Raw genomic sequence first — 13,731 nt, 5'->3', positions numbered from 1 at the left:
GGCACTGACAGCCATGGATATGTAACTGACAGTTTGGACCTTTAAATAAAATAAGTGGTACGGTATGTGGCGAGTGTCTTTTGTATGTACTTAATCTGATATTCACAATAGTAATGCGTGGCATAGCACATCAGTATAAAAAAAAAGGAGGAGAAATGAGACAAGAATAATAGGAAACAAAAGGTAAAAGAAGAAAGAAACAATATATATCATGGACTGTAAACTCTGGTTGGAAACACTGTTCTGGATATGACTCAGTCCAAGATTGTCTGCAATATACAGACAAAATAACACGAACATCTGACATATACACAATATTCATTTATTAATAATATATCAAACCACCATTTGTTTTTAAAATATCTACATTTCTTCGCAAAATAGTTTTGCGCAATGAATAAATAGTTTCCTATAAAAGGTTATCCCATTCTCGTACCAAAACATACACTAATTGTTTTAAAGATGTTAGAGATGGAGATCTACTCTTCACTCACTGGTCTAAAACTCCCCATAACGGTTTAATTATGATGAGGTCTGGCAATTGGGACGATCAGTGAAGATGTTTGAAGATTTTCTGATGCTCCACAAACAAAGACTAAACTTTTTGGCAGGCGACAGGACATCCTGCTGGGGCGTGGTCGTAAATTTGTTTGTGATTATTTAATATTGGTGATTATCTTAGGTAAGAATAGAAAATTCGACAAGGAAAATTATCCCGGTCACGCCAGTAACCAGCCTGGATAAGACCGGATGTATTTTGGGACGATTCTTTCATTTGGAGCCCACGTTAAACTGTAGGTCCAGTTCAGATAAACGCTCGTTGGTAAAAAGGAGACTTTCAAATATTTTTAAAAAATTTGGCTGTGTGTATGGACGCATTACCATTTTGGAATATGGCAATGTTTGGCAGCAATATGCAAGTCATAATAGGAACCTTGTTATTGAGGATATTATCGAGATATTCTTTTGCAATAATCCCTCCAGTGATATGAGTGAGAGAATCAACTGAGTACCACGATATTGCCGGCCAAATCATCCCCATACCCTTATTTTGTCTTATATAATTTATGGTGTACTTGAGATAGCTGGACAATTACTTACTTTAAGAATACCTCTGATGTGCATCTTGGCGATCATTTCCGAGGTGAAAAGTATGGTAACGGCTGAGTCGATGCAAAACGTGGTTAGTTGCATAAAGGAAAATACTTCGAAAGTTTTAGGTGTATTGCTGCAGACCGAAGCTAAACTCAATAGGGCGCAACTTCGCATCACGCGTCGAACCCATCTCTAAAATATTATTTTAATTCATAAAAATACCCTATAAACAAGTAACTTACATTAATAGATTGTAAAATATTAATAGATTTAACTAATAACATATTAACAATCGCCATATTGGCTATTATTGTTTTGTTCGTTCAATGAAATTTTGTTCTAGAGAATTACAAAAAAAACAACATAATGCTGAAATATAATGTTCTGGAAAAATGCATATGTAGCAGATTACATTATTAGTTGTAGAACAAGAGTAGCATTAAAGGCAATTTCCATATCCTTTTTTTAAACCCTTTTTCCGTTTTTCAGTTTTTGACACTTAATACACTATAATTCTACATGTTCTTGGACACGATAATATTCTACATTCTCAAGAAACATAAAATAGCCAGGTTTATAAATTAGGCCTACGATAACATCACGTTAAGACCAAACTTCCCTCCAATAGGCGTCGAATATACGGCCAAACACAATTTGTAAAAATGTAAAATTCATTTTAAGCTCGAAGCGTATTTTTTTTCTCTTTCTGACGACGTGCTGACGTCATAAATTTTGAATGTTTTACTAGATAGACTATATCTCTAGATATAGTACTTCCAATAATAAAACAGCCAATTCACATCATCAACGCCATCGAACGTATTACTAAAATTGGGTTACTACTAATGGGTTAGGTTGCCAAATGTCTTCTGTATGCAAATTCTTCAAATCATTAGGAATAATTATTAGAGGTTATAAAACTACAACATTGTTTTCGCACTATGCTCGTTTGATTGTAACTATTTGGCAACATTGTGACGTGCTATAGTCTATGGTAGATTTTTTGATAGTTTTAGATATGGTGTTAAAATTAATTTGGAACAAAAGTAATAATATATATTATAAGGTAACAATATGATATTGAAATAGATTGTATGTGATAATGTGTTTTATGTTATTTTTCTCATTACCGTGAAATATTTTTTAAATTAAGCTTTATAATTATTTTAAAAACTTTTTTTTTAAACACAACATTTGTAAAATGCAATATAATTGATTTGTCTTCCATTATCTACAAGTAGTAAAATTCTATTAAACATATCCTAAAGAACAGCGAATGCACGTCATAGATAACGTCAAATATACCACCAAATACAGTTCGTAAAAATGCAAAATTTGTTTTAAGCTCGGAGCCGATGTTTCTCATTTTATTCAAGTTAAAAAAAGACATAATGTTGCCTAATGCATCGGAACATGTAACCGAATCAGTCTACAAAATTCGATTTGGATTGATGCTTGTGGGCCATGTTGCCAAATGTGTACAAAACGTTTTAAAACAGTAGTTATAATTATCAGAGGATATAAACCAACAAACGTTGTACACCAAAAGTCAAATTTGATGCGGCAACGGTGCGACCTGCTGATACCATAAATTTTGATGATGTACATTGGCTGCTTTATTGGATGGATTATACGGTACAGTATATTTGAGAACGATTGGCTAGGAAGGTTTGATGGTTCCCCCATATATCCCTAATCTTGTCACGTCTGACGAACCATTTGATCCGGCCACTGTAAAACTATCTCAATAATGTAAAATTGCCTTCAAAATGAGCTTGTAAACATCATTTGTCTAAATTTTTTGCTTATAAATCTTTAGACTTTTACAGAAGCAAACAAAATTAGGTCTTTTTAGATCATAATTGTCTAGTTATTTGATAATTATTACCTTATTGACCCATTCGATGTCGGCGCTTTCGTTAAAGGCTTCATCGGGGCCATAATCTGCCAGGACAGGTTCACCTTTGAGACTTTGCTTGCGGCCCAGCATCATCTTGAGGCGTTCCGTGATTATTTTGGCGGAAATTTTGTCTGAATCAAAACGAACATTAAATAATATTGTAGTAATTCATTTTATCAGGTTTATGACTACATTTTCAGAGAATGTTTTTCAAAATTGGGAATCAATATATTATATATTAAACACTTGCATATATTCTGATAATTTTTTCATTTTATGAAGGCATTCCTTGAGAAAAACTGATACAACGCATATGAATCAAAATGTTTTATAAGTGGTAATCAAAAATCAAAAGGCGGTAATAATTTTAACTTGAGTTTGAAGGGAAATTTTAAGTTAATTTGCAAATTCACAATAATTTATTCTATTTATATCATATTCCTCAAATATACGTGTAATTTACAAGAACTAGCAACGCCGCATGTCGGACATTTCAAGAATTAGGCGCTTGTCTTTTAAGTCCTTCGAACCGATAATTGGAACATGACAGAACAGCATCACCATAAGTTTCTAAAATTTCTTGATGAGCTTCGGCGGCAGATTTCCTTAAATCGAACAACAAAAGTAATGAATATCGGAGATACCATTGTGGACGTTCCATGATTAGCGTCTCTATACACCGAATAAGTGAATAATACCAAATTGATACTGTTATTTTATGTAAATGAATGTCAAATCTATACAATTTAACACTTAGGTTGGATTGTCTAACGGTTATTTACATTTATAGTTAGCATTTTCAGCAGTAGATGTCGCTGATAAAAATAAAGGCAAGAAATTGAACTTTAGATAGAATCAAAAATTGATAATGCGGCATTTCAAACTCTATTGGATTGAGGCTCATCCAAAATGTATAAAGGCCTTGCAGCTCAGTTACCCACACATTGATTGGCACTTTACGACTTGTCTTTATGACGAATTGCTGGAAACCAATCAGACGGTGATTGTGAAAAACGCTACAAATAACAATTAAAGAACAAATGACAAGATCGCTTACTCGAGTCATAACTACCAATTGTTCCACTCAGTGGATGAACATTTCAGAGGTTATGAAAAACAATGAAAAACGAAGATAAGATTCAACTTTATCTATTTTTATTAAATAAATTTACTGAAAAACCTATACAAATAAAGTTATGCGCCTAATACATTTTTCATAAGATCTAAAACAACTATAATCGTATTTCATCGCTTACTTACGTTATTTAGCCAACCGATATCGTTTTGATAATCACAATCTTCTTATTTTCAGCATCTAAGTAATTTATTTTGAATAGAAAAGCTAACCAATTGTTAACCACCATAATCATTTAGAACGCTATACTAATTAATGTTACTAATATTTACTATAGCATGCTATTTTATTACAGGAACGAAAATGATGTAGCATCACCAGCTTCCGTATGATGGAAAACTGGAACAAGATGGAAAATCAATATTTGGCAAAGGCGCAGCCGCTGATGTATTTAATTTCACAGATGTTTCGTATTTGTTAATAACTAACATGCATTATTTTAAAAGAATCTATTCACGTGACTATATTTCATATATTTAATAGTATTATAGAAAATGTATATATTTACAATATTTACAATTTCATAAAATAAATATTTAATAATTATTATTACCAGTTGAACCATATTGAACGACAGTAAGAATAAATTTATTATTGCAAATTACGAAACTAAATTAATCGGTTTTCTCTAATAAATTTTAAAGTCGTATATCTCTAATAATATGTATTCAATGAAGCCGTACTATAGCACCTTTGAATGGTAACAATCCACAGGGCATTCTAAGATATAAAGGTAGTGTTATTCGCTTACTTAGTCGATAGTTATTGGGCTTTAAAAATGCGGATTTCAATTTTGTTGAAAATTGTGCAGTGTTAATGGTGATAATATTTATATAAAATATGCATATATTTGAAAAATATATCGGAAAACAATAATATTGATATATCAACCAAAAAATATCGACGTTTTTTAGCATTTTAAAAAGTTGCGATATTTTTAATGAACATTTAAAATTGAGTTCTGGAAAACGTAACGAACCTTCAAAATTACATTTTTGAAACTTAATAAATAACCAATGAACGTGGTACTTAATAAATAATAACCTTTAAAATCTAAAAACAAAAGTTCGATACTCTTCTACAAAGACCCTAGGTTTGTAACAACGTTCAATAATCATTACTCTCATTTAAAACTATTGGTACTTTTTTGAAATAATATCGGCCAAAAAATATGGATATATCGATATTTTTAAAAACTTAAAAGTTCGATACTCTTATTCGCTATCGAAACTTACTTGAAAACACACTATCAAAATAACTATCGATACTTACTTGAAAAAATATCGATATATCGAAATATATCGATATCGGAATCTCTACTACGGAATACTACACTCACCACAACATAAATTATAGGTTATATATTGGCTTATTTTAAATCATAAGGCAATAATTGTATTACCAACAGCAATCATTAAAATGGTAGTTATAACAGTATTCATCAGGAAAAATTATATATGAAATTAATTTTTAGCCTAAAGTTAAACAATTGGAGAAATGCAAACACCCTAACAGTAGGAAAACAAAGGCTTTAGCGAAACAACTTATGAAGTAATGTAAATTATTTCGTATTATATTTCAAATAATCGATCATTCATATTACAGACAAAACAATAGAGATAAGGCAAAATTGTCCACAAATATTAAGCAAAACCTTTTAGGAGAGAAACTTTTATGGTTTAGGGATAATTTAAATCCTGACCAAAAGGCATGTACTCCTAAGGAGATAGAACTACTGATATTAAAATATTTGGGTAATGATATTCACATTAACAGTATATGAATAATAGAATTTGATTTAATAATTAATATATATCATGACGGAGTTCATTTTATTTAGGTAGGTTTAATGATGAACTGGAACAAATCAAACTTAAGCACTCTATTGGACAAAGAAAAAACAGACAACATGCTAATAGGGAGGACATCATTAACATGACAATAAAAAGAGAAAAAGAAGAATTTAAAACATGTGGAATAGGTAGAGATTTTATATAATTTTCTTCACATAATCATATCCACGTTTCCTTTTAGAAATGCCCGATTTATTAAATGTAAGCCAATTTAATTTGTTGAAGTGTTGGTCTGGAGAATTAAGACTCATTCAGAATTTTAAACTTAGAAGATTTAGCATGAAAAACTTGAAAGATGAATTAAATAAATTATTAAAGGCAAATAAAGACCCAGATATAAAACCTACTACACAACCTAAGAATTTTACAAAAGACAATTCTGAACTATTAAATACTGCAGAGTCTATGGATACTGATAGCTAAATAAATGATAAACGTAATTTGTAATGTTTATTGGTTAACTCAAGACACAAGAAATATTATATGGACTATGACATAAAGTCGTTTCAGATCAAAAGTTATAATAAAAAATAAAGCCGTATAATACACTATTAAAAGTAAATAACCACAAGAAATTATAGCTCAATATGCTTTTGCATTATTTTAGTCTCAATATCAAGATGTAGTTTTTCAACTTTTCTAGCTTGTTTTCGAATATTTTCTTCCATCATTTTGAAACCATGATTCTTTTCACCTGAGAATTTCTGCTTTTTATTGTACTTATCTTCATTGACAGCATGTTCAGCTTGCATATGTCTCAATTTCAGGAGCCTATTTTCATAATGAAGAAGTTCTTCCTTTAAAGATTGTAATTCTGAATTACTAAAATTGCTTTCCAATGCTATTCTCCATAAACCTGAAATATTAGAAATTTAGAATATATAATATAATTTATAATTCTCTTACCGTGAACTTTAGGTTCCACAAACTCCCTACTTGCAGGACCAGATGCAGCTAATTTGTCCAAATGATCATAACCATCTTTTATATCTCGGTGTTGTTTTCTTATCATGTTTGCCCTATCTAAATAATCCTTTTGTACATTACTTTCTTCTAATGTTTCAATTCGATTGAATTTATCCAATGTATCATCTACTGAATCTACAAAAATTCCTCAACTATAAAGATTGTATATTTTTCATACTTTTCTATACTTTCTTCCTGCTGCTCAGCAGTGACAGGCTTCTTAACTTCATATAGTAGCTGGTAATACTGATCTATTTTATCCTGGTGGTGACGAAATTCTTCTTTTAAAGCAGATAGTTCATCTTTACTAAATCCTGCCAATAAAGCTTTCTCCCACAATTTATTTAATTTTTTATCTTTGAAAAGACTTTTATTTATGTATTTATCTGAAGCATCATTCATTGCCTATATAAAATGAATATTCAATAAAAAATATTTATGTCCAGGGCAACAAACAAACCTTGAAAGGATAAACTTTCTTTTCATCATTAATATCATCGATTTGATCTAATAAACCATAATTTGTCATAATAGTTTTTAATTTATCTCTCAGCTTAGCTTCTTGTAAGCCATCTTTATCTTTTCCCTCAGCCTTTAGATGCTTCCAAGTTATTTCTTCTTTATCATGTAGTTTTAATTCACCAAATAATGATTTTAGTTTTTCTTCTGACAATCTCTACAAATTTTAAACTTATTACATTAAATTTAATCGAAAACCATCATTTCCAGAAATTAAATCCAATTAATAAATGTAATAAGCGAAACGTACATGAATTGCCTTAGACCAAAGCAAGTTTAATTTTGCCATTCGATAGGGCCTATCCAAATGCTTTACAGATATAGGTCTAAAATCTACGCTAGGTCTATCATTTTGTTCAATTTGATCATATTCTTTTTTGTTTTCTTCTTTGGAATATTTATTATGGCCATTACTTAAAACTAGTGCTGCACTTAAAATTATTAATATTAAGATCGAATCTAATACTTCCATTCTAAATTATTCGTTTACATTAAAACGAGATGAGTTGTACAAACATTTTAATTTGACAAAATTGAAGTAAGCTTGTACATCGATATATCGTTATTTCTGACCGATATTATTATTTCGATATACCGATTTTTTTTTTGACAAACAGATGTTTTGTGAACCAATGACTCTTTTGTAGGACCATCAGAGTAATAAATTCATGTAATATCGATATTTTTTCAAAATTACGATATATCGATTTTTTTATGTCGAATACAATATTTCGTTATTTTCTAAATATAGATAGCATATCCCATCATCCAAAATACAACATCCCTAAATTAACGTCAAAAGTGAATTTAATTACTTTTTAAAACCAGTAGGTTCAGAAAAAAACATTTTAAAAATAAAATATATTAATAGTTTAAAGAAATTATTTATACTGATATGTTTATTTTAGATATAAGAACTCAAACAAATAATAATAATGTTAGATATTTGCAGAGGCTACGAGAAATACAATAAAATTCTTACATTTGTTCATTATAATTTCTGAACATACTATAAAATAAGATAAATTTAATTTTTACTTGAGCGAAGTTATCGGTATTTTCTTCTATTATCGATTAGCCAATTTTGTAGGTATATTATATTTTCAGCAAATAATATATTTTTTAAATTATCTATATATAGAATCTTTAATATAATGGATATATTATTGTAATAATTAATATTGTTTTTTAATATATATCTACTGTTTCTTACTATCGATAGAAAAAAATTCGGTATTATTGACATCCTCAAAACTCACCATCAACTCACGTTAAAAATCCGGGTGTTTCTTGTTAATTGAGTGAAAAGTGCCGACTGGTAAAGAAAATGTCCATATTAGCAAGCCCTTTGTCTGTAGCGGGCCAGCGACAATCTGGGGCCACTGTAAGAACCCAAAATGGTATGTTACGATATTAGAATAAAGCTATTTCTCAGAATATTCTGGATATATAACCTAAAAGCCCTAATAAATCATGAGGTTGAGAATTAATTGTTAATATAACAGGAGTACTATATAATATTAATATATAATGAATAATTTTAGTCATGGCTGCTGCATCTATAGCCAATATTGTCAAAAGTTCATTAGGCCCTGTTGGATTAGATAAAATGTTGGTAGATGATATTGGGGATGTTACAGTAACAAATGATGGTGCTACAATCTTAAGACTTTTAGAAGTGGACCATCCAGCTGCTAGAGTTCTAGTTGAACTAGCTCAATTACAAGATGAAGAAGTTGGTGATGGTACCACTTCAGTAGTCATTATTGCAGCAGAATTACTTAAAGTAATGATGAAACTAATATAATTTTTCCTATAATTATTTTAATTACTATTATAGAATGCTGATGAACTAGTTAAACAAAATATTCACCCTACATCAATCATTAGTGGTTACAGACTAGCTTGTAAGGAAGCATGTAGATATATACAGGATCATCTGACTATCCCAGTTGATGATTTAGGAAAAGACTGTATTGTTAATGTTGCTAAAACATCAATGAGCTCTAAAATTATTGGAGCGTATCCTTTTTAAAATATTTTGACATTTTCAGTTAAACAAAAAACTAACAAGTATAAATCCTTAATTTTCAAAAGTGATGCAGATCTATTTTCTGCAATGGTTGTTGATGCAGCGTATGCTGTAAAAGTTACTGATGTTAGAGGAAATCCGATGTATCCAATTAAAGCTGTAAACATTCTTAAAGCTCATGGCCGTAGTGCCAGGTATATTCAAAATATCACATTTATTATTGAAATATAATAAAATAATTTTAGGGAGAGTATTTTAGTTCAAGGATATGCTCTAAACTGCACAGTTGCTAGTGAAGCAATGCCCAAGAAAATTGTTGGCGCAAAAATTGCATGCCTTGATTTTTCACTGCAAAAAGCTAAAATGAAAATGGGAGTTCAAGTTTTAATAAATGATCCAGAAAAATTGGAAGGTATTAGAGCCCGTGAATTAGACATAACGAAGGAAAGAATTGGTAAAATATTAGCTACTGGTGTTAATGTTATTCTCTGCTCTGGTGGTAAGTCTGGACCGAAATAACGCTCAACAAAATACCTTATTTTCTAAAATTTTGTAGGAATTGATGATTTGTGTCTAAAATATTTTGTTGAGGCTGGTGCTATGGCTGTTAGAAGAGTTAAGAAAGTAGATTTGAAGAGAATTGCTAAAGCAACTGGTGCTACCTTTGTAACATCTCTGTCTAATATGGATGGTAATGCTCTTCTTTAATATACTTTCTTAATTAACTTTTATTGTTTATCATATGTTAAATAGGAGAAGAATCCTTTGAAACCAATATGATTGGGGAAGCAGCTGAAGTAAGTCAAGAAAGAATCTCAGATGATGAGCTTATTATTATTAAAACGTAAGTTATTAGAATTATATATATACAGATTTAGTATTAATTTTTTTGTGTTACTTTTAGACCAAAACAACGTACAGCTGCATCTGTCATCCTTCGTGGCCCCAATGATTATTACTGTGATGAAATGGAAAGATCAGTTCATGATGCTCTATGTGTAGTGAAGAGAGTGCTGGAATCTAAAAGTGTTGTTGTGGGTGGTAAGTGATTTAATCAAATTTACTTACTTAAGATTGCCTGACAATATCTTACTTAAGACTTATTTTTGTCTGTAGGCTAGTTCTCCCAAGTCAATTTATGGAATACTTCAGTATCAAAAAAAAAATTCTGCTTGATTGTGGTCAATGTGAATTCATGATTTTTTGACTTTGGTATTATCATAGTAGATTCACTTTTTATCGGCAGCCAAAATACATAACAGAAAACTTTTTTTGCCTTTAATTGCCTAATGAAACTGCAATGTTGGAACCATTCAAAATGACATTCTCAGTTCATGAATTGTGTAGCAGCCTTTTTCCTCATTTTGGATTTTTCCAATTGTATATAAACATCTGAAAACAGTTCCATCAGTTGCTAATCTGCTTAAATATTTTTTGATAGTTTGAGTTGAGTATTCGTCCAGTAAAAGTATTTCATGGGTTTCTGCAGCAGATTTCTTCAAATCAGACACAGAAGTAATGAATCTTGAAGATGTAATATTGAGTATTCTCTGATGAGCTACTGTATGCACTGAATAACTTTATAATACTAAATGGAAAACTACTATTTTATGTAGGGGAATATAAAAAACCATGGATTTTGTTCAACAGTTGTTTCTGTTAAAACTTGTCTTTTAAAAGTTTTGATTTATTGTAACATTACAAAAATATATATTTTCAAATATTTCAAGGTGGTGCCGTTGAAGCAGCCCTTTCAATCTATTTGGAGAACTTTGCAACTACCTTAAGTAGTAGAGAACAACTGGCCATCGCGGAATTTGCGAAAAGTTTGTTAGTTATCCCTAAAACTCTCTCAGTAAATGCAGCAAAAGACGCTACTGATTTGGTGGCGAAATTAAGAGCTTATCACAATTCTAGCCAAACCAAGGTAATATCAAGTTTATCTTAAAAATTAGTGAAACAATAATAATGGAAATATTCTTAGGTTGAACACGCCAATCTCAAATATGTAGGATTAGATCTTATAGAAGGGACCGTCAAGGACAACAAAAAAGCCGGCGTTCTGGAGCCAACAATATCCAAAATAAAATCGTTGAAGTTTGCGACTGAGGCCGCTATTACTATTCTGAGAATCGACGATATGATAAAACTGGATGCTCAGGAAAAGGGAGGAAGGAGCTACCAGGATGCCATGGAGAGTGGCGAATTGTAGATTTGAATTTTCATCCTACATTTCAAGTATTGATTTATACATAAGTTTTTCGCCTTGTGTTCATTCACGATAGAGCTTTTACATTAACACATTTGATTAACATGATAAATTTAAAAATGCTTTTTTCATTTTTACTTAATGTTCTAGGAAAATTAATAAACCTTCAAATGATCAACTTAATTGAATTATACAAATCGTAGTCGTTTTGTATTTTATAAATAAACTTATTTAAAATTGAAATATGTTTTTATTTTACACGTAAAAATTAGCAGTACCAAACCCAGTTGAAATAAAAAATTAAAGTTATTTTTATCCAATACAGAAAAAAGACGTATAACAAACTATTTATAATAAATATTTCTGTGACTGGTGTTTAAAAGTTATATGAATAAATTCATTTTAATAACCGTATTAATGCGAGTACAGGATTAATACATTAGTATTTCTTCCCCAAAACCTACATATAAGTAAGACTGGAAAGGATTTGCAGAACTCGAGACAATCGAACATTAAACTTAGAAGCGAAAAACTTGTTGAAGACATCCAGCCTGTTGCTTGGAATGACACTTCTGAAACTAAGCAAATGGTAACTGGAAAAAGAAAACTACGAAAAAAAATGGCAACAAAATAGAATACCTGAAAATAAAAATGGGTTAAATAACATGACGCAAAGCTTAAAAACGAATCCATAAATACCTATTTGCGAGATTTAACAGATGATAGGAAAACGGACTAATCACTCTGGAAAGCCACTAAAAACCTAAAGAGATCAAATCTACCTAGTCCACCTACAAGAGAGCAAGAAAGCAAGGAAATTGGGCATGTAATAATCAACAAAAAGCTGAAGCATTCGCCGATCATTTAAAACAAAACTTTAAACCAAACGAAGCTGAATTTAGATATAATCTAGCGATCAGAGTGCGAAAATTTTCCTACTAAATTTGTTACACCAAAAGAAGTCACTCGAAAGAAGTTATAAAAAGTGACATCAATCCAAGTAAAGCACCAGGCTATGACTTAAAAACTGGACAAATGCTAAAAACTCCACCAAGAAAGATAAATATCAGAAGGGCTCACCAACTTTTTGATTTTTGCAGCGCTTTGATTAAAACATGTCCGGGATATTTGGAAAATGGCTAAAGTTATTATGATTCCGAAATCTGAATGACCACCAAATGTAGTAAAACCTCACCGACCAGTTTCACTACTATCAGTAATATCCAAAATATTTGAAAAACTCATGTTAAAAAGGTTAAAACCAATCATAGAAAGTATAAACCTCATAAAATGTTATCGAAGCAATATGTTGAACTATTAAACTTCTATAAGTGAGCCAGAATCTTTAGAGTTAAACGATAAACTTACTCAACAATGAAAGAAACAGAAGCAGATGTACCACAAGGCAGTGTTTTGGGCCTGATTTTTTACCTACTCCGTACGTGTGACATACCCAAATAGAAAATGTAATATTTGTTGATGTTAATAGACAAAAAGTAACCAGGAATCTGCAACGCGCAACATAAATACATGGACCAAGTCGTGGAGAATAAAAATCAATGAATACATGAGTCATGAGTGATGTATCAATTAATAAATCAGTACTTATTGATGTTCCCTACATTCAAACTATTCATATATCAATAAATATGAATAATACTATTATCCCACACAATAACAATGCTAAGTATCTTGGTATACATTATGATGCAAAACTTCGTTGGAAGGAGCACATTTTACATGAAATGAAAAGAACTCGAATTAAAATTCAAAAAAATGTATTGGTTATTTGAAATCTAAATTATCTATACATAATAAGTTGCTGCTATACAAGCAGATACCAAAACCTATATTAATTCAGTTATAGGACGTTCTGTGAGAAGTAATATCAACATAACACAGGTATTTCAGAATAACGAGTTGAGAAGTATTGTGGATGGACCCAAATATACAGGTACAGTTGCTTACACCGAGACCTTCGAATTCCAACTGTTATAATGGAAATTGGAAATGAGGAAAGAC

General features: G+C 30.6%; 4 protein-coding genes across 8 annotated transcripts in view; 2 read left to right on the top strand and 2 right to left on the bottom strand.

Annotated features, from left to right (window-relative positions):
* na (sodium leak channel non-selective protein na) overlaps positions 1-5,546 on the bottom strand; it is a 34,904-nt gene extending 29,358 nt beyond the window's left edge. For 4 of the 5 annotated variants that reach the window (XM_076402195.1, XM_076402198.1, XM_076402199.1 and 1 more), the window contains exons 1-3: positions 4,256-4,388; positions 2,984-3,126; positions 1,102-1,287 (exon numbers count right to left, since the gene is read on the bottom strand). In XM_076402195.1, coding sequence (XP_076258310.1) covers positions 1,102-1,287; positions 2,984-3,088 — 291 coding nt within the window. In that variant the 5' untranslated portion in view covers positions 3,089-3,126; positions 4,256-4,388. Of the gene's footprint in view, positions 1-1,101; positions 1,288-2,983; positions 3,127-4,255; positions 4,389-5,402 lie in introns of those variants that run through there. The other variant, XM_076402196.1, reaches the window with a different exon arrangement.
* On the top strand, positions 5,445-6,423 carry LOC143195220 (translation machinery-associated protein 16 homolog). The gene is made up of 5 exons (XM_076402203.1): positions 5,445-5,552; positions 5,605-5,681; positions 5,736-5,884; positions 5,971-6,111; positions 6,165-6,423. The coding sequence occupies exons 1-5, from the start codon at positions 5,550-5,552 to the stop codon at positions 6,404-6,406; spliced, it is 612 nt and encodes a 203-aa protein (XP_076258318.1). The 5' UTR covers positions 5,445-5,549; the 3' UTR covers positions 6,407-6,423.
* Positions 6,421-8,108, bottom strand: LOC143195218 (alpha-2-macroglobulin receptor-associated protein). The gene is made up of 5 exons (XM_076402202.1): positions 7,719-8,108; positions 7,410-7,625; positions 7,138-7,354; positions 6,890-7,084; positions 6,421-6,839 (listed from the first exon to the last, which is right to left on the bottom strand). The coding sequence occupies exons 1-5, from the start codon at positions 7,938-7,940 to the stop codon at positions 6,559-6,561; spliced, it is 1,131 nt and encodes a 376-aa protein (XP_076258317.1). The 5' UTR covers positions 7,941-8,108; the 3' UTR covers positions 6,421-6,558.
* Positions 8,109-8,554: 446 nt separating this feature from the next.
* CCT1 (Chaperonin containing TCP1 subunit 1) lies at positions 8,555-11,952 on the top strand. Its single transcript, XM_076402201.1, has 10 exons — positions 8,555-8,868; positions 9,013-9,254; positions 9,309-9,490; positions 9,566-9,694; positions 9,746-9,999; positions 10,057-10,191; positions 10,254-10,344; positions 10,405-10,541; positions 11,231-11,427; positions 11,485-11,952. The coding sequence occupies exons 1-10, from the start codon at positions 8,796-8,798 to the stop codon at positions 11,710-11,712; spliced, it is 1,668 nt and encodes a 555-aa protein (XP_076258316.1). The 5' UTR covers positions 8,555-8,795; the 3' UTR covers positions 11,713-11,952.
* The last annotated feature ends 1,779 nt before the right edge of the window (positions 11,953-13,731 follow it).

Source organism: Rhynchophorus ferrugineus, unplaced genomic scaffold (genome assembly GCF_030347505.1).
Source record: "Rhynchophorus ferrugineus isolate W39M unplaced genomic scaffold, kcgeb_rfMv2 rfM4, whole genome shotgun sequence".
Lineage (NCBI taxonomy): Eukaryota > Metazoa > Arthropoda > Insecta > Coleoptera > Curculionidae > Rhynchophorus > Rhynchophorus ferrugineus.
Note: the sequence above shows the minus strand (reverse complement) of the source record. Positions and strands in the feature narration are given on the sequence as shown.

What these genes read in the sequence shown, in the direction of transcription:
- LOC143195220 (XM_076402203.1), top strand. An exon ending in ACTGATATTAAAATATTTGG is followed by an intron (nt 5,885 to 5,970) that starts GTAATGATATTC and finishes CATTTTATTTAG; the next exon opens with GTAGGTTTAATGATGAACTG. An exon ending in ATTTAAAACATGTGGAATAG is followed by an intron (nt 6,112 to 6,164) that starts GTAGAGATTTTA and finishes GTTTCCTTTTAG; the next exon opens with AAATGCCCGATTTATTAAAT.
- LOC143195218 (XM_076402202.1), bottom strand. Translation starts at nt 7,940, where the DNA reads ATGGAAGTATTAGATTCGATCTTAATATTAATAATTTTAAGTGCAGCA. An exon ending in AGAAAGTTTATCCTTTCAAG is followed by an intron (nt 7,355 to 7,409) that starts GTTTGTTTGTTG and finishes CATTTTATATAG; the next exon opens with GCAATGAATGATGCTTCAGA. An exon ending in TGTGGAACCTAAAGTTCACG is followed by an intron (nt 6,840 to 6,889) that starts GTAAGAGAATTA and finishes CTAATATTTCAG; the next exon opens with GTTTATGGAGAATAGCATTG.
- CCT1 (XM_076402201.1), top strand. Translation starts at nt 8,796, where the DNA reads ATGTCCATATTAGCAAGCCCTTTGTCTGTAGCGGGCCAGCGACAATCT. An exon ending in GCTCATGGCCGTAGTGCCAG is followed by an intron (nt 9,695 to 9,745) that starts GTATATTCAAAA and finishes AAATAATTTTAG; the next exon opens with GGAGAGTATTTTAGTTCAAG. An exon ending in GAGCTTATTATTATTAAAAC is followed by an intron (nt 10,345 to 10,404) that starts GTAAGTTATTAG and finishes TGTTACTTTTAG; the next exon opens with ACCAAAACAACGTACAGCTG.